At 35.3% G+C, this 20,275-nt stretch overlaps 1 protein-coding gene across 18 annotated transcripts in view; it reads right to left on the bottom strand.

Moving 5' to 3' along the window:
• The window catches only part of shot (dystonin-like protein short stop), a 301,090-nt gene that overhangs the window by 84,602 nt on the left and 196,213 nt on the right, over positions 1-20,275 (bottom strand). For all 18 annotated transcript variants that reach the window (XM_065366458.1, XM_065366399.1, XM_065366419.1 and 15 more), the window contains 16 exons: positions 16,134-16,297; positions 11,362-11,477; positions 10,923-11,026; positions 10,573-10,646; positions 10,183-10,440; positions 7,297-7,504; positions 6,778-6,906; positions 6,443-6,682; positions 3,041-3,282; positions 2,724-2,952; positions 2,369-2,641; positions 2,117-2,291; positions 1,848-2,020; positions 1,627-1,766; positions 1,410-1,530; positions 1,100-1,317 (listed from right to left, as the gene is read on the bottom strand). In XM_065366458.1, coding sequence (XP_065222530.1) covers positions 1,100-1,317; positions 1,410-1,530; positions 1,627-1,766; positions 1,848-2,020; positions 2,117-2,291; positions 2,369-2,641; positions 2,724-2,952; positions 3,041-3,282; positions 6,443-6,682; positions 6,778-6,906; positions 7,297-7,504; positions 10,183-10,440; positions 10,573-10,646; positions 10,923-11,026; positions 11,362-11,477; positions 16,134-16,297 — 2,864 coding nt within the window. The remainder of the gene's footprint in view (positions 1-1,099; positions 1,318-1,409; positions 1,531-1,626; positions 1,767-1,847; positions 2,021-2,116; positions 2,292-2,368; positions 2,642-2,723; positions 2,953-3,040; positions 3,283-6,442; positions 6,683-6,777; positions 6,907-7,296; positions 7,505-10,182; positions 10,441-10,572; positions 10,647-10,922; positions 11,027-11,361; positions 11,478-16,133; positions 16,298-20,275) is intronic.

Raw genomic sequence — 20,275 nt, forward strand, 5'->3', positions numbered from 1 at the left:
GATAAAACTAATCTAAATAACTTCATGTGTTTAATCAAGCTGATTAAATCGCATTAAAGTGGTCTAAAATAGTTTAAAGCAATTCTGATAAAATTTACATCTGATCAAATACTCAGAATAAATCCACTTTCCACCGGTTTGAGTGGATTTCATCAGATCTGACTAGATAGGTATGAAAACCCCAGGGGAAATGATAGGATCAGAACAGAATTGACTGATTGCGTACTGATCAGATAGGGACAGATTAAAATATTTATGGCGTTAAAGCTGTTCATGCTTGATTAGATCCAACGAGGGAGACCGGTTTGGATTTAACCAGATCTGAATGGATCTGATTAGACCAGATTGATCAGATCAGTACATTCTGTAGATCCAAGTAAGATGTGTTCACAACTGATCAAACCCAATAAAGGAGACCTGATTGAATCTGACCACATCTGATTAGACCTTATCAGATCCAATCATTCCCCCCTCCTTCCTCTAAGGTTTGATCTTATCCTACTAAACGTCTCCAAACCGGTCTGAGCAGAAATGATCAGATTTCAATATCCTCAATTTTATATTTATAACTTGGAATATTTCCAATTTTTTCCAGCTCCTCAGAAACCACTTTCCATTGTAGCTGTCCAAAGGGACTAGGGAGGGAAAATGCTGATCAAAATTTTAAAAAATTTAAGTAGGTACCATTGAAAAAAATACACAGTCAACCAAAATTTTAAAAGCTGGATTTCATTTCTTGGATTTCAGCGCGCGAATTTATGAAAATTTAAACCTCATTTCATAAGTTGTGCCCAAATTTTTGGAAAAACTCACAACTACAAAATTCAGCACTAGGCACTCTTAAAATTTTTTGGTCCCTCATCAACAGTTTTCCATTATTTGAGATTGCTCCAAATCCAAACTCTTGGTGAGTCACGACCGATTCAGAGAAAAGGGAGGGAGGTGGCATCTCAAAACGACCAAAAAATTGGCAACTATTCGAGTCAAGATGTAAGTTAGTTCTAGTGCCTCAAATTAGGTAATGATTTTCTTTCACAAATAAACTTTATAATCAAACAGAATAAACTTCGCAGAAATAATTATTCATTTTCCAACTTACCTATCGACTAGCTGACTGCAAATATTATTCCAACGAGTAGTAAGTCTATTTAATTCGGTATCCAGGCGATCCAGATCGTGATGAGGACCTCCATGATGAATATGGTGGCGTGATTTCTCGACCAGACGTCTGGCATTTCGGCCATCTTCCATCAGCTGATCCATAACCGATTGTTGCATCGTTACGTTATTTTGTAACGTTAATAAATCCTTATGAACCTGCGCAATCACCACACACAAAATGAACAAATTTAATCCATTATACAGTACTTAAATTTTGTCGAAAGAGCTGAAATCTGCATAACACTTACAGCTTTTAGAGCTTCTAATTCCGAAGGCATTTCACCGTACGAAGCTAATTTTATTTCGAAATCGGACAATACGTGGTTCATTTCGTTTACGCCGCTTAATACGACCTCTACGCATTTCAACCTGTGAGCATAGAAAATATTCCAGTGTTATTAATTATTCGACTCGTAGAATATTGAAACCCCATAGAGAGGGCGAGAGTTTAGCCAAAAAATGCACCTTTCTACGTATAAATGAGATAAATTCCATAAGTTGTTCCATTGATTCGATACTCTGTCCATTTTCGATTGGATGGCCGGCGTTTTTCGTGTAATTGCTTTGAATGCGTCTTGGACGGTGTCCATGTCTGAGCTCAAAGCCTGTAAAAATAACATATTCGAGGTAAAGAATAAATCTAATGATTCTGAATTCAGCAAACTACTCGTATTTTATAATTTTACCTTAAGCCTGGTTTCGAAATCTCTATGTTGAATAACCAGATGCTCCAAACTATCAACATCCCTCGGAATAGGCGAATTTAATTTCGTATTAAGCGTATGTTCCGCTTCATCCAAGGCAGCTTGTAGCAGAGCAACTTTATCGTTGAATATCCTGGTAGCGTTACGATTTTCCTCTGCGCAACAACAACAACAACATTGCACATTTTAAAAAAATCACCATCAATCAGTCACCCAATCATACTCGTAGAATCAGTATCTTCGTCACTCACCATCTTCTCTGGCACGTCTTTCGAATTCATCGAATAATCTATTCACTTCGTCCATTTCGCGTCTCAATCTTCTGAGCTGCGGATCAGCCGGATCGCCTTCTTCGAGTAACTTGGCGGCATCTTCGTTCAACGCTTTACGAATAGCGTTCCTTTGATCAGCTCCCATAGCCAAGAACTGCATCAAAAAACAATAGTTTAAATCATTTCCCTCGAACACAGACCCTCCTCGGGGTTCAGTAATCGTCAACTTACTTGAGCCAGATCCCAACTACGAACGACTTTGATCGTTGAGAAAATCATATTCTGTCTCATACGTAGTTGTTTACGTTGCCATAACGCGATCGATCGTTCGAATTGACGTTTGAGTCTTTCGATAGCTTCTAAAGCTTCTTTATCCGGAGGTGGTATCAAGAACACGACTCCTGGTATATTGCAATCCGAGTTACTAGCTCCGCTCGATACTCTCCACTTGATACGTCCCGAATTATCGTGTAATACCCATTGGTCGCCTTTTTGAATATGTACCTGAGGATGAAAATTTCATCGTATCATTTCCAGTCAAAAAGAAAAGCAGAAATTCGCATACTTATATTGGTCTAGAACTTACGTTATTTTGTTTATAATTACAAACAGCAAGTATCGGTATAGGTCGGGTAACGGGTTGACGGCGTTGTTTCAAAGGTACAACATTTTGAGCACGTTCGGCCAGATTTTGCACCACTTCACTGTACGAGTTGAGCTCTTCGCGAAGTTCTTGCATACCTTTCAAAAGTCGTTCTCCTTCATCCAAGGTGAAGTCGGACTGGCTATAAGTAGAGTTGAGCAATTCGTCTCGTCTGCGGCGACAAAAAAAACACACGTGAGTCAGCATCGTAATTTATAAATTGAGTATTCAAACAGAGGGGGAAATGAGGGTATTCTTACTTATTGAGCCAATTTTCGGCCTCTCGCACATCTTTGTAGAATTGTTGGTAGTACGACGAGTGTTTCAGATGTGTTTCCAAGGCTTGGATCAGTTCGAGGATCCACGACCATTGGTTATTCATGGCTGACATGTACGAGTCGATAGTCTTCGAAGCCGGATGATGCTGCAAAAGTAACGATTCTCCACGATCTTGCATCGCGTGGAATTGGATTTCGCGTTTTTCTAGCTCCGTCATTAAGTTCTGCCAAAAACAAAACGAGTGATTAGAATAATATTAAATAATTGAGGTAGACAAAAGCGTGATAAGCTTGAAAGCAAGCCTCCTAGCGAAAAAAATCGCATCTGATCAGATTTGATTAGATCAAACTATTCTGATGAATCGGATTCGAATTGGTCAGATTAAATTAGACCCGGAGAATGTCACATTAAATCAAACAAATCTCAACAGATCTAATCTAAAATGTTTGTTCAGATGTGATTAAACAGGAACAGGTTCAAACCAAATTGAGCTGATCTAATCAGGTCTCACAAAACCGGTTTAGGTAGGTTTGAGCAGGTTTAATCAATTCCAATAAAACAGATTCAAACATGTTTGAACATATTGATTCAATCAACCCCAGCGAACGAAATCGAAAATCAATCAATCAAAAGTATCAACTTTACATAAAACGATAATTTTTGTAATTTTTTCTAGAAAAATGAAAACGAATTTGAGAAGATCGATTACTTTTTATAATTAAAATCGAAATCGAAAATCAATCGATCAAAAATATCGATTTGTTTCAAAAAAAAAACCTGTCCAATTATGATCAATTTTTCTCAAACAAAGAACAAATTTAAAAAGATCGATCATTTCTTATAGTCGATATTGAAATCGAAAATCGATCGATCAAAAATATCGATTTTTGACATGGAAAGACAATTTTGGACAATTTTTCTCAAACAAATCAAAAACGAATTTGAAAAGATCGATTTCTTCTTATAATCGAAATCGAAAACCGATCGATCAAAAATATCGATTTCTTTTTAGATAAACCAGCCTAATTAGTAATATTATGATCAATTTTTCTCAAACAAAGAACAAGTTTGAAAAGATCAATCATCCTCACAATCGATATTGCAATCGAAAATCGATCGATCAAAAATATCGATTTTTGACCTGAAAAGACACTTTTGAACAAATTAACGATTTTTCTCGAACAAAATAAAAACGAATTTGAGAAGATCGATTACTCCTTACAATCGATATCGAGATCGAAAATCGATCGATCAAAAATATCGATTTTTGACATGAAAAGACAATTCTGGATAATTTTTCTCAAACAAAACAAAAACAAATTTGAGAACTTCGATTACTCCTTATGATCGAAATTAAAATCGAAAATCGATCGATCAAAAATATCGATTTTCAACATGAAAAGATAATTTTGGACAATTTAACGATTTTTTTTCAATCAAAATAAAAACGAATTTTAGAAGATCGATTGCTCCTTACAATCGATATCGAAATCGAAAATCGATCTATCAAAAATATCGATTTTTAACATGAAAAGACTATTTTGAACAATTTGACGATTTTTCTAAAATAAAAACGAATTTGAGAAGATCGATTACTCCTTACAATTGATATCAAAATCGAAAATCGATCGATCAAAAATATCGATTTTTGACATGAAAAGACAATTTTGGACAATTTTTCTCAAACAAAACAAAAACGAATTTAAGAAGATCGATTACTCTCTCCGATCGAAATCAAAATCGAAAATTGATCGATCAAAAATATCGATTTGTTTTTTAAAAAAATGTCTAATTTCATAATCAATGAACAAATTTGGAATGATCGATCACTTCAGATAATCGAAATCGAAAATCGATCGAATAAAAATATCGATTTCAACAAACGACTCAATTTTGGTCAGTTTTTCTCAACACAACAAAAACTAATTTGAGAAGATCGATCACTACTTAGTACTTACGATCAAAATCGAAATCAAAAATCGATCGAACAAACATATTATTGATTTTAACAAACAACACAATTTTGGTAATTTTCTTCCAAATAAAATAAAAACGAATGTGAGAAAACCAATCAAATCGAAAACCGAAAAATCGATCGATTAATTATGGATTTTACGTAAAAAGAAAATTTTGGTCAATTTTTTGTTCAGCACAAGCAAAAATGAACTTGAAAAGATTGATCACTTTTTATGTACAATCAAAATCGATCGATCCAAAATAAGTTATGTAAAAAATTAATCGATTTTTGAGTTCTGATTCCAGTTGCAGCAGATCTCCTTGAATCTCATCAAGCATATCTCCTCAAAACTAATCAAATACAATTGAACTGATCTAAAGAGCTCTGAGCAGTTCTGATCAGATCTGATCAAGCAAGTCAAAACCAGTCTGATCATTTTTCCTAAGCAGATAAGATTTAATCTGTTCAGATTTGCTCAGATAGTCAATTTTCTGACCTACTCTCATTGAAATTTCATTAGATCTGATCTCAGATCAAACTGATTGCCAAAAATGTCCAGATCTGATTACTAATCTAATTCAATCATCTGATTAAACAAGTCCAAAATCAGTCTGATCAGACCCAATGAACCAGTTCCAAACAAGTATCAACAGATCTGATCACTTTTCCCTGAGTAGGTATAATTTGTTTTGTCCAAGTCAGCATACATCATGAATCATATCTGCTCAGGCATGGCCTAGCTTCCCTCCTCACATAATCATTAAAAAAAAGTCAACCCCTCCCCACCTTCAACTACAAAGTTTAGTTTATCTACTTCTAACGATGACACCAGATGAAAAAAATTGTTCAAAAATCTCTCAAAATCGAGTCTTTCAAAACTCAAAATTCAAAGGAGGCAGAAAACTGTTTTTGAATTTAGGGGAGCAGGAGGATGTAATAACGTGACCGATATTCCTCAAAAAAATTCGATTTTCTAGAATAAAGAAATCATAAAAACCAAATCCCCCTCCCCCTCCCTCCTCCAACTACTCCTCTGTCCCATCACACAAGAATATATGTAAGCCATAGGCCATCAACTAAGATAATTCAACACCTCCACATAAAAAATAGTCAAGACAAAAAAATAACAACAAAATATAGACGCCAAAATACAAGCCAACGTTAATCTCTTGTCATAAAAAGAGACACATTCAGCAGCATTCAAAAGGCTATCAACATTTCAACGTAAACAATTCGGAAAAAATCCACATCACTAAACGTACTTTATGTCCACTTCCCAGCGTCAGCTCGAAAAAATAAACCACACAAATTTATTCGAACCACTTACCATACAAATCGGTCGACTTAATACTCAAATATAAGTAGGTAGGCATAAAAAATCATGACAATTTGTCAGAAAAATCCATTATACTAAAACGCAACTTACCTTATAATACTGTTGTACGCTGACCAGATTAAGATCTCTATCGCTCCAATCACGAGTCAATTCGATTTCTTCTTTTTCGTTCAACCATACTAGATGATTGGACACCGATTGCAGGAAATCCAACAGGGTTTCCAAATCTGATAATCGTTTGCTAGAGGTAGACAGCAACTCGGTGTACAGCTTTTGTAAAGTATTAAGGTGCTGAGTGTACACTGCGAGTTCGTCTCCGTGGAAATTATTCTGAAAATGGAACGAGTAAATTAAGCACATACGTATAAGATTGGTATCGTGACAAAGGCTTAAGAAGGTCGATGATGAATGATGTCAAAGCTTACTTTGGCATTTATACATTGTTCGCATCTAGCGTGGAACTGTTCGATGCTGTTGTGTTCGCGTAGGTGAGAATTTAATTCGGCTTGGACGCCTGGCAAGTCAGATCCGTAGTCGGCTTCTTGGATTTGTTTCTGAAAGATAAAACATCGTTCAATTTACGAGTATTTTACACTTATCAATTTTCTAAATTTTTTGCTCTTTCGCAATTTCCTGTAAATTTTCACGACAGACTACTCGTACAAAGATTTACGACAATTGGAATATTTCGATGAGTAAAATAAATTTCACGATATTCGTTTTACGACACAGTACATAATTTTCATGACTTCACGGTTTTATTTAAATTGTAATTCTGCGAAATTTACGATTTTTTTTTTTACGAAACATACCTAGAGATCTTACTACACGATGACCACAAACAAAGTACGTAAGGTATTGCATAATGATTATTTGCCCCTCCCTTCCATTGGAATTTATTACGTCAAATCTCATAGACAATCTATGCAAAACTAGGTACTCACCAATTTCCTCGAACACCATTCTATGCATTCTTGTAAATTCTTGAAGTAAGGACTAGTGTCCATTAAACGTGTCTCTAAAATGGTACGCGTCTGCCTCGTGACGGTGTGTTCTTCGACATATGGGAATGATAACGACGACAACGGAGCTATCAGTCTGGAGTGTAGTAATGACCGCAACGATAACCAACGTTGGTGTAATTTCTCCACTCTGAAAAATCGAAAAAAAAATTCAAAGTCAAAATTGAAACTCATTGAAAGCAACGAAAAACATTCAACTGATCCAAGGGGGAAATGATTCAATCCCATCTGGTATAATTAGTAGATCAAATTGGATTCAGAAAATGTCCATATCTGATCTGATCAGATAGGTCCAGAGAAGACTCATCAGATTTGATCAAACAGACGAAATCAGATCATGCATCCGATCACATTAGATCACTTTGAGCAGATAAATTTTATCTGTTCAGGTAAAGGCAGAACTGATCAGATAAGATTTACTCAGATCTGCTCTCATACAGATAATTTCCTGATCTGATCAGGTTCGAGTAATTGGATCCGATGAGACATGATCACTTTTCCCAGAGCAGATTTGATTTTATCGCATCAGATAAGCTTTAATCAGACGTCAGATACAGTTGATTTTTTTCTGATCTGATCAGAAAATAATTCGATCTGATCAGATCTCGTTTGATCAAATGAGTTTCATCAAGTCTCAACTCATCAAAACTGATTCGATCAGACCGGGCAGATTTGATTTTATCAGATCATAATATGAGCTCAAATCAAACGTTAGATACCTATTATAGTTAAATTTCTGATCTGATCAGAAAATGATCCGATCTGATCGAGTATCGTCAGATCAAATAAATATCATCGAGTCTCATCTCATCAAAACTGATTTGATCAGGCTGGTTCACTCTTCACAGGGCAGATTAGATTTTATCTGATCAGATAAGCTCAAATCAGACGTCTGAGTTTTCTGATCCGATCTGAACAGGTCTTGCCAAATCAAATACAGTAAGTCTTATGAGGTCTAAATCTCATCAAAATTGATTCCATCAAACCTGATCACTTTTCCAAGGGCAGATTTGATTTCATCTGATCAGATCAGATCAAATCAAACGTTCAATACAGTTGATTTTCTGATCCAATCAGAAAATTATTCGATCTGATATCAAAATTGATTCGATCAGACCTGATCACTCTTCACAGGGCAGATAAGATTTTATCTGATCAGATGAGCTCAAATCAGACTTCTGATACAGTTAGTTTTCTGATCCGATCAGGATACAAATTCGATCTAAACCGATCTTGTCAAATCAAATACAGTAAGTCTTATGAGGTCTAAATCTCATCAAAATTTGTTCTATCAAACCTGATCACTTTTCCAAGGGCAGATTTGATTTCATCAGATCAGATCAGCTGAAATCAAAAGCACGATATAGTTGATTTTCTGATGCAATCAGAAAATTATTCTATCTGATCAGGTCTCGTCTGATTAAATAAGTCTCATTAAATCTCATATCATCAAAACCAATCGATCAGATCTGCTCTGATCCATTCTGCTATGATTGATATGATTTTATCAGTTTAGATGAGCGCGAATCTAATCAGATCTGTTCATTTAATTTCAAACCTAGTCAACTCAAATCAGATCTAAAAAATATCGAGATCTGATTTCTGATCAAATCTGATCAGATCTGCTCTTAATAAGGTTATTATTCTGATCCGATCAGAAGGTTATTTTTCTGATCCGATCAGAAGGTTATTTTTCTGATCCGATCAGAAGGTTATTTTTCTGATCCGATCAGAAGGATATTTTTCTGATCCGATCAGAAGGTTATTTTTCTGATTTGATCTGATCAGAAGGGTATTTTTCTGATCCGATCAGAAGGTTATTTTTCTGATCATAAAATTGGATTTAAAAAAAGTACAAATCTAATCTAATCGAATCTGATGAGATTTACGACTTTTGCCAGAGTAGTAGATATGATTTTATTAGTCTAGAAAAGAGCAGGTGCGATAAGATCGACTCACGTCTATTCGAGGATGGTGAATCATCTGATCAGATCAATTTCATCAAATAAGTTCATCTCGTTTGATCAAATGATGTACTCAGATATTGACAGAAAATGTTAAGATCTGATCTGATTAGATCTGATCACTTTCTCCTGAGTAAGTTATGATTTTATCAGCCAGGAAAATTGCAGATAAGATAAGATTTGCATCAGATCTCAATCAGATTCAATGAATTACCTGATCTAAAACTTGATCATGAGCAATTTTTTTCTCCTAATGAAACTTCAAACATTGAGATTTAAGTAGGTATTAGGAAAATTCTCAAAAATGACCCTTTCTTGGAATTCAAAAGAAAAAGTGGAAAAAAATCCATCTCAAAATTAAAAGTGGAGGAGGGGGAGGACTTTGAATGGGCCTCAGATGATCTCATCAGAAAATTAATAGATCTGATCGGGTAGTTAGATTAAATTTAGTACAAAAAAGCTCAAGACCTGATCTGATGAAATCTGATCACTTTCTCCTGAGGAAGTTATGATTTTATTAGTCAGGGTCAGGAAAATCGCAGATGTGATGAGATCAAGATCTACGTAACCAGATCTCAGATACAATTTAATTTCCTGATGTACTTAACATCAGATTTGAACATGAGCAATTTTTTCTCCACCTCAGAAAACCTCAGGCTCAGAGATTTATTGCAAAAATTTTCAAAAATAGTCCTCTCTTGGAACATTTCAGAGAAAAAAAAGGAGAAGAAATTAATTTTAAACTAAAACTTTGGGCAAAAGGGAATTTGAATAGACCAACATCCAATTTACACTCTATAAGTGAAATCCCCCCCCCCTTCATTAAACGTTCAAACCTGCTTACCTTTTATTTAAATCAGAAGCTTGCGGATATCTTCCTTCGTGGAGGGTTTGAACGTCTGTGAATAACGACTGGATATTTTCCTCGGTGATTCTTAACTCTTGTTCGAGTAATTCGATGTTGTGTTTCGCGTCTAACGGATGCAGACGTTCTAATCTGCGACTTTCTTCTTTGATCTTCGATTCCGTATCTTCCATTTGAATATCGATACGTTTGATTTCACGGTGGACTTTGTCGGCCAGTCTTTGCAATCTGTCCGATCTAAATAATACGTACAAAAAAAACACACACACACAATTCGATTAACAGGTCATTTCAAAAAGCTTCGATTGTTATAAATCATCATCATCATCTGTCAAAATATCTCAAGTCAGATAGATATACTCGTCGTACCTTTTCTTTTCTTCGTGTATCGTTTGTTCTCGTGTCATTTCCATATTAACTTCTTCGATACTTTCGGAATATTTCTGCGAAACAGAGAGTCAACGTAAAAGATTAATTTTCAAAGCTTCAATTATTATCAGGTGCAGTCTTTAGGTGTCCAAATTAGAGAAAGACTAAAATTTGAAATTATGATGCCCTCAGAAGCCCCTTCTCTCCTCCATTTACCCTTCAAAAAAATTTGTTGTGAGCTAATCAGCAACTTGAGAGTCTTGAGTGCTCACTGCTCAGTGCTCACATACCCCAGATTGATAATTCGAATTTCTTCAGACAACCTGTCCATAAATTTACCCTCCACTTACCGATTCGTATAACGGATGAACAGGAGGTGGTTCGGGGAACACATCGTATAGCGAAGAGATATACGTAATAATTGACTTCTCGTCGATTTCATGCGTATCGACATCTGCAAAAAACCACAACAAATCGTACAAATTATTATCATTCGATCGTCACCTTCTTGGCACACTCGAACATCCAGTACACACATGAGGATAACTTGGCGTTAAAATTCGCCATTAATTGCCATCACAATAGAGTTTCGTTACGCTACCGCAACTCACACAAACGTATTTTATGTACGAAAATCCGCAAAAAAAAAAAACACACAACAATTAAACGTAACATCCGTTTTGAATTTTTAAATATTATGCATCGTCCTCCACCAAGTTTCGTGGTTTCCTCCATGTGTGACTGCTGCGAAGTGCGAGTCAAAAATTAGTGAAAAATTGCGCATTTTACCTTCGGGATCCAGCAAACGGGTAACACCGTATTCTCTTTCGGCGGTGTGAAAAGCGTGTTCCAATCTATCGCGAACGACTCTCGATCGAAGTTCCCTCCAGTCTACCAAGTCCGGCCTGTAATATACAAAAATAGAGCAAAATTGCATTTTAAATTTTACATACATAGAAATAGGTACATATATAATTTGTAAACTAATTACCCCTTCCTCTCTTTCCTATTCGTATTTTGTCACTTCGTTCAAATAATATTATACTACTAGTTAATGCTAACCGGTTACACGTGTGTGGTGTCGTGCTTTCGACCACGTCTCCTGTGATCTATTCCCCTCATCCTCACTTCTGTCCCCAGCTCTAACTCCGGCTTAAGCTACCTTATGAGTATCTAATTCGAACCTATACCACATATAAGACCCAGCTGCATGCACATTTACACACGTTCATACACCGTTAAATTAAATCTCCATAAATCATAATTATATTTTACTTATTATCGTAGGTACGCTGCAGCGGTATAATATAATACATGTACTTCTTTAGTTCTTTTTATTTTTTTCAAAGTTGCCAAAACTCGCCCAAGGTTAACGTTGGGTTTCCTTTATGGCTAATACTCAGTCAGTTCCTACTTACATGTTTTTTCACAATTCAGTAGGTACATAGACTGAATGAATAGGTATAAGTAAAAATAATCAACATTTGGAATATTTGCTTCCAAATGATTGATACTTAATTAATAGAGATTATTTCAATTTTGAACTTATAATTTTTGCAAGTTGGTTCATTTTTGGAAACATGTAAGGGAGGAGAAGCAAGGCAAGGGGGTGACGTACTTCGTAATTTTCACGAAATTTCTGTAAAGAAAGAAGCTGCCAAGCTTCGAAGGCTCGTATCTTAAGATTGCCAGAACTTGAAGCAAATCTGTTTACGAGGTTACACAAACAATAAGCAGAAGATTCGAAATTAGTGATTGATATTAGAAAAGCTCAAAGCTGTATTTCCAAGGTGAAAGCTAAACGTATCACAATGAATATAAAAATTGCAACCTAACGTTCGAATGAAAGTTTTTTTTTGGAACTTCTTTTTGCAACCATTCTCTCAAGTCGTTGGTATCTAGGAATTTAAGCCCTTCAACTGACAATTAAGTCATGACAAGAAGCCCAAAAATCGTCTACAGGATTCAAAATTTCCTTCATCGAAATTCTTTTAAATAGCCTTCTTTTCGAGAGAAAATCTCCCCTGGTATCTCAAACAATATTGAAACTACTGCATAAATCCTCTTCAAGTTGAAATAAGCGAACAAATGAAATAAAAATAAGTAAAAAATTTACAAAAAATTTCAATTTCTACGTCAGAATCACTTTGAATTGTTCTTTTCAAAATGAAACTTTATTAGTCTTTGTGTAGGGAACTTCAAGTTGAAAAAAAAATCAACAAACCAGGAAAATTTTTTTCATTTCCAGTTTCTGCGACAGAACCTCCCTCTCCCTCCTCACAGCCCATAAACGAACTCTCTATTGCTCGACAACGCAATGCTGTACAATCTTCTTTTTAAAACCACTAATTGAAAAATTTACATTGAGATATAGAAAAAAATACGAGGGATCATTTCATTCTAAGATAAATTGTTGCAATAAAAAACTTTGAAAAATTCATTTTGATACGAGATTTTTAAAGAGGAAGTTATTTCGAGAAATTCTAAAGCAAAAATTTACAAAAATTCATCTGCTTTCTAATGTTTTTTAAAAAAAAAAATTTCTCAAATTGGGGGGGGGGTGAGGCAACTGTACAAGAGGCTCAATACTGCAGGGATCGTACTCAAATTTTTTTCCACAAAAAAGAAGATTTTAGCAACCAAAAAATTTACAAAAGGTTAGAAAAACATTTCAGTGTAGAAAAAAAATCACCAAAAAACAGAACATTTCAATAGAAAATGTGGAAAAAAAATACCGAAGAATAAAATACTCAAATTAAAATCTAATAATGAAACTCGAACTAAATTTTGACGATTTTAGCAGAAAACAAGATTATTGGCAAAAAAGTGATATTTTTTTCCAAAACATCAAAAAAATTGAAACTAATACAGCAACATTTTAGTAAATAAAAACACAACTTTCAGTAACTTTTGACGAAAAACTGAGAATTTTTGGAGATTTTTGGCAGGAAAACAAAAAAGAGAAACTTCCGAACAATGTTTAGAAAAAAAGGTGACGTTTTGGAATTTTTGACCTAAAAAATGACAATTTTTAATAGGTAAGTTTTGACAAAAAAAAAATTTTTGGAAAATTTCAGCGTTTTTATGCAAAAAAGCGAAACTTTTCAGCAATTTGGTAAAACGCGAGAATTTTGGCAGACTTTTGCAAAAAACAAGACTTTGGACATTTTTGGTGAAAAAGTGAGTATTTTTGAAAATTTTGTCGAAAAAAAGAGTTTTTTTGCAACTTTTTGATAAAAAAGTGAATACCAACTTTTTGTTGGAAAATGTTGACTAAAAGCAAGACTTTAAAAATGTGGTAAAAAGGCAAGGTTTTATGGCAATTTTTGGCACATTTGGAATTATTTACGAACACGAACCATTTTATCAGTAATTTTCGACAAGAAACAATATTTTGGAAATTCTGACAAAAGCTGAAACTTTGACAATTATTCTAGCCAAAGGCAGAGCTTGAAAAGGCAGTGTAACCAGTTGGAAAAGAATGAAAAAAATAAATATTGTTAATATCATCAACATTTTTTTTTCTTCTTCAAAAACAAGTCCCAAAATTCGGAAAAATTGGGAAAGCTGTAGAAAATTTGTAATTTGTGAGAACAAAAAATCTGATTTTCTTCAGTTTCTATTTCAATTTCAATTTTTATTATTCGTATGAAAAAGAGAATGTTATTTATTTCAAAGCTTTGAACTAATTTCTAAAATTCTGCACAATTTCGTAAATTTTGAAAAATTCTAATGTTTTTTTTTGTACGTTTTCAGCTCATTTTTGAATTTTGTACTTTTTTGGGACCGGTAGACATCATATTCAAGGGCCAAAGTAGTATTTTCTCAAAGAAAACATAGCAATGATTTTTTTTTTTTGAAATTACCTACTTACATTTCATTGATTTCATTTTCAATTTTGAGAAGCTTTTGGCACCACTTTTTTGAACGCAGAAAAAAATAAAAAACAAAGAGATTAAAATCGAAATTTTTTGGGGGGGGGAAGAAATTTCAAAAGACTACCCTGCGTACTATTGAAAAATTTGAAAAAATACATCGAAGGACTTCTTAAACTATTTTTTCAACAAATTAATTTTCGTAATGAAATTTGAACCCCCCCCTCAGCCCTTCGAGAACTACGAGAACTTCAATACACTGATCAGGAAGCAATTCAACGAGGCACTTCAGTCAAAATAAGGTTTTCATTTTTGGATTTCGGATACATTTTTAAAAATTTATAAATTTGTCATTTAAAAAAAAAATCAAGATAGGTATAGTCATTTTTTGAAATTCAAAATCAATAATTTTTGAAAAAAAATACAATTTTAGGAAAACCGATGAAAATTATTTCCCTCTCCACCTGTTTACTTCTTTCAGTCTACAGCCTAACTTGCAAAAAGTGCTCTAAGAATTCTGATCCTAAAATCGAGTACATTTTTCGTGTAAGTAATTATGATATGTAATTTCTAAAAATTGACCAAATTTTGAACTGAAATTTTTCGAAAATGCTCGAAAAATACTTTCAACTCACTTTGATAGGTCACATGATATTTTTTTAAAAATACCAAAAACCATGACCCCATTTTGGACTCAAAATTCTTCAAAAAAATATTCAAAAATCATTTTCGTCGAAATATTTGAATTTTTTACGAAATTTTAACCCATTCAGATTGTTTGAACGTAGGTTGCAACGCACTATTTTCAAAATTCTAAAAAACGTGATCCAATTTTGAGCCAAAAATTTTTCAAAATCGCCCAAAATACATTTGAAGAGTGATATTCCAAAACTCGCTTTGTCCATTTTTATCAAAATTGGGTTTTCAGTGGTACCTGGTAGATGAAGTATTAACTCACATTCCTACATCATCAACCTACCAAAATGAGGTGTTAAACTCACCTAAATAGCCAATTCAATAAAAATTAAAAAAAAAATAATGTTCCAAAACGCGCTTTGTTCATTTTTATTGAAATTTTTTTCAGCAGTATTTAGTGGATGAAATGTATACCTACACTCCTACATCATAAATCCACCCAAATAAAGTGCTAAACTCGCCTAAAAAGCCAATTTACCCATTTAAAGGGAAACTGTTTTTCCTCTCTCCTGAAAAGTTGTGAAAATGGACAAAGCGAGTTTTGGAATATCACTCTTCATTTTCATCCCAATATTTGAATTCTTCGCGAAATTTTAACCCATTTTGATAGGTCGCAAGGTCACTTTTTGAGAATTCTACAACGCTTCATTTGGAATGAACTTTTCACCCTGCAGATACGAATTAGTCAAATGAATTTTTACGCTGCAAAAATCCAACCAAATTCCATTTTGCGAACAAAACATTCAACTTCGGACTTTGGCCACAAACACCTCATCCTCAACGAAATTAAAAAATTTCTAACCATATTTGAACACCATTCCTCTCCTCACACAATCACCAGCACATTTATCTTTTTTAAAAAAAAACGCCCCCAACCCTTCAAAACTTTCTCAAAAATTCCTTCAAGCAATTTTTCTTACACATACGTGAGCATATCACTGTAATTATCTAAATAATAATCTAACAAGTAATGAGTCTTCAAACACTCACCTATTCCTATGAATAATGGCATTAAAGGCAAGTCCATCCCTCCAAGATGAGGTAAAATCGTTAACCTTGACTCCGGGATACTTGGCCGTCGAACGACGGGCCCATTTGAGCAAAGCTTCTTTGGCAGAAACATTGGATTCTTCTCCGACCACGATATCGGATATCTGTAACAATAAAAAATCAACACACGAGTCGTTTAGTCAATGGTTAATCATTCATTTCCGTATACACAGGTACATTTTTATACTCGTATACTTCGCTCTTATACTCGTTTACATAATAAACATTCTTTTAAATAAATCAATCAGGGCGTCTACATAAAAAATCTCTTTTGATCGAGCCGAAGCATCGACAAAGTATCAGGAAGCATAATACACACATCATGATCAAGATTCAAGATACAAAACACTTATACATATATGTACGATTCAACAACAGAATGAACTTTGCCGTCAGAGATGTCATTGTACCTATTCGAATCGAATCGAATGATTTCCAGGTATTGTACCGTATTGGTTCTTTGAATTCATATAGGTATACAAATGTATACCACTACTAACCCAAAAAAAAAAACCTCCTAAACTCTACCATGACCTTATCGACACCTCTGCTTCAACCAGGCTCAATTGGCCAAACGGTACGATCACCTCGAGCAAAGAAAAACGCTTCTAGCATACTCGATGGTTTGGTACTTGGCAAAAAATCTCGATTTGCGGGGTCACTACGATAACTGTAGAGCATAGAGAGCTAGAGCTACCTACATTGGAGACTCGGACACGACTGGCAATCGTCAATCTCCGGTATATTAATAGACTCGTCGCTCATATACGAGTATTTTCATCAAGTCGGCGTAAAAACAATAAGCACGTACGTACGCACCACAGGAAATACCTGCGATACGAGCCAGTCGAACGTGACTTAATGGAAAATAATTCCCTCAGGTCTGCGAGCAGAATACTTCTGTCGATGTCGGTTACACCTCCTCACACACACAGCACACTGCAGTCGGCACAATCCTCCGTATTCGCCAAAGAAATTATATTAAGCTTCTCTCTTTCTCTCAACAATCTCCACTTGCCATTTGCCAACAATTCATAACCTCATCACAGCATATACCATTGCTCTATGCTCTGGTCTGGTCAACGATCATATATCACGACATATATACCTACACCTATTAAACGCAGTATCGTATCTAGCGGTACTTGGTCCGCAGTTGGGTATTTTTCTAGGTACAATTGGTCGCTCCAGGGCAACTCGGAGTCGGTACTTTTTTATTATTTTATTAGCTCGATACAGTTCCTCATATATCGTTGTTTTGTACCTTAAAGCGCCGCACTACGCCACACGACTCGATCTCCATTCATAAATAAAATCTTCCATCGATTCAGAAAGCCACAGCTACAGGTTGAGAGATTCGACGACCGATATCGACATCTACAGTGTCGACTGTCGATATATCGATATGGCAATTACGATTTACTAGACGAGAAGATTGGTCAGTCCCCAGTCCGGTGCTAATCAGGTCTTCGATTCATAAATACGGATATGTAGGTATAAAGGTACAACAAGTAGACTAGTTTATTAACAGAACGAGGAGTAGGTACGTATGTGTGGTAAACGAACATATACGAGTATATATAACTAGCTAAATCCATATTCGTAAACAATAGCGGGCGATTTAATCGCAGGAAACCACCAAGGCTACTAAAAAAAAAACTTTCACCTTACCTATTTTATTGTTACTTCTTCGGAAAAAAAGTACATTATAATCGAGAATCACCACATATACGAGTAAAAACACGTGTCTGAATCGACACGAATCAAATCGAAAAAATCGTTTAATGTGCCTACATCAAAGCTCCGGCGAGCCGATGCAGTATTATATGGGAAATGTATTAGAGAGAGAAGGCGAGTCGGATACTGGAGGTTTTTTGATCTTTCTATTCCATTCGATGGTAAAGTCAACGAAGCTTTTTTCACTATCGTATAAATTTTGAGCTAATTCTTCAGTATTCTTCGAGGATGTTCAAAAAGAAACTCCAACGTCAGCCAAGGTAGATCTGGATTTTGAAAAAAAGATATTTTCAAAAAATAATTTCATCATCAATCTCTTCGACTATACCCAAATAAAAATAATGCAGCCCAAAATTCACGAGGAACACTCCAAAAAAGCCAAGATTTCTTTTTCCCAAAATTAAAAATTGAAAAAAATTACAATTCACCTTCTCCTCCTTCCCCTCTCTTCCTCCTCATGGAGGCAAAATGACTCAAATTTTCACAAAATAATAAATAATATAGCCTATTACATGTTCTAAAAGATGTAATCATTGTAATACAAGTTTTTTTAAAAATTGGGGTGGGGGTGAAAAATTTCAAAAAAATTTCAAGGGCCACATTTTCTTTTCCATTTTATTGTCAAAGGCCAAATTTTGGATTATTTAGAGCTGAATTGTGATTTTATCAGCTCACCATAAAAAAATGATGTTCTTCAACTTTTTCTATTTTCATTTCAACTGATTTTCCTCTAAAATTTGATGCTCCAGAAAATCAAAATCCGCCTTTCAAGAGCAGTTGTTTCTTTTTCGGCCCCTGGCCCCCAAAGTACATACTTGGCTAGGTTGAGAAAATCATACTATGAAATTTTCAGACCACTCTCTGAAAAATGAGTAGGGCTGATGAGCCCCCCCCCCCCTCCAATGAATGTTACAAAGGAGGAAATGAAAGTTGATTTGATGAGACAATACCCACAGTTCGCCTTGGCCCATTATGTCAGCCAAGACTTCAGGATATCCAGGGGCATTGATGCCCTCCTGTTCAGACACGTCCTTGGCAACCAAGACACCCTGAGGTCGAGGAGTGCTAAGGCTGGTGAAGTAGTCGAGCTCAAAAAAGATGGAAATTACATCCTTTACACCATCAACAAAGAATGGTACAATGATAAGCCGACAATCAAAGATTTTGTAACAATGATGAAAGCACCTGCTGCCAAATGCGACAAACTTAAGATCAAAAAGATAGTGGTACCAAGACTAGGGTGTGGTCTGGATAAACTAGAGTGGCCAACAGTGAAGCAATCCATCATTGAATGCTTCAAGAACTGCTCAGTCACTGTCAGAGTATGCACCCCAAAGAAGGAACAGCTTCAATCCTGATCAAGACATCAACCCAATATCGATCACCTGAAGAAGCCTTAAACCCGTATTCTTAAACACTTAAATTTAGTGCGGGTTTATATTTTTGGTCGAAGGGGTTGGTGCCAACTAGATACATATATGTATAATTGCACTAACCTCCATAATTATACTTGTATGTATGTCATGCATTTATATGTGTTGCAAAATTTAGTATCCCTTTAAAAATTGTAATATTGTACATGTAAGTATGCTAAATAGACCAATTTAACTAATCATACCCATTCTCCTAAATTTTTCAGCTTAAATTAATTCGTTGTAATTAGTTAAAACTCTTGTAATGCAAAGGGGAGACCAACACTCAATGACCCATTGACTTTTTAGATATGGACTGCTAGCGGTACATAAGCCAATGGTCTTGAACATAGTTCATCAGTTAGTTGAGGTTTGGCTTCTGCGCATACCAGAATCTGAAAAATGACGTCGTACCAGGTGACAACGTTATACCTCCCGCACCTCCATGTAACCATACTTGGGTGGTATAATGTCATAACAGAACTGGCGCATGCGCAGATCGCAACCCTCGACTTACTATGTTCAAGACAATAGCTGTATGTTAAGCTTATGGGCTGCTAGCAGTCCATATCTAAAAAGTCAATGCAATGACCCCCCCCCCCCAGACACCAAATTCTCCTCCCTAAAATCCCTTTTCACAAGACGGGTTGGGGACGCAGTCTTCCAGATGGGCATGAGTGAATAACGATGCCTGCTTCCGTGATTGGGCTCTTGGCAACTGCTTAGGGGGCATGGCCCGTGGTGGACAACCCATCTTACCCTCCCTCCCCTCTTGCATCTTAAATCTAGGCTTAGGGATAAATTAAGATACAGTAAAAGTCGCTTATTATTATAACGGTCAATGTTATGAATCACTTTATGTTATTAAAACTGTTCGGTCCCCATATTTTACATCTCATTACATTGAAATTCCATCGGGTATTGTAATTAGAG

The sequence above is a fragment of the Planococcus citri genome, chromosome 1 (genome assembly GCF_950023065.1).
Source record: "Planococcus citri chromosome 1, ihPlaCitr1.1, whole genome shotgun sequence".
In the NCBI taxonomy this organism is placed as follows: domain Eukaryota; kingdom Metazoa; phylum Arthropoda; class Insecta; order Hemiptera; family Pseudococcidae; genus Planococcus; species Planococcus citri.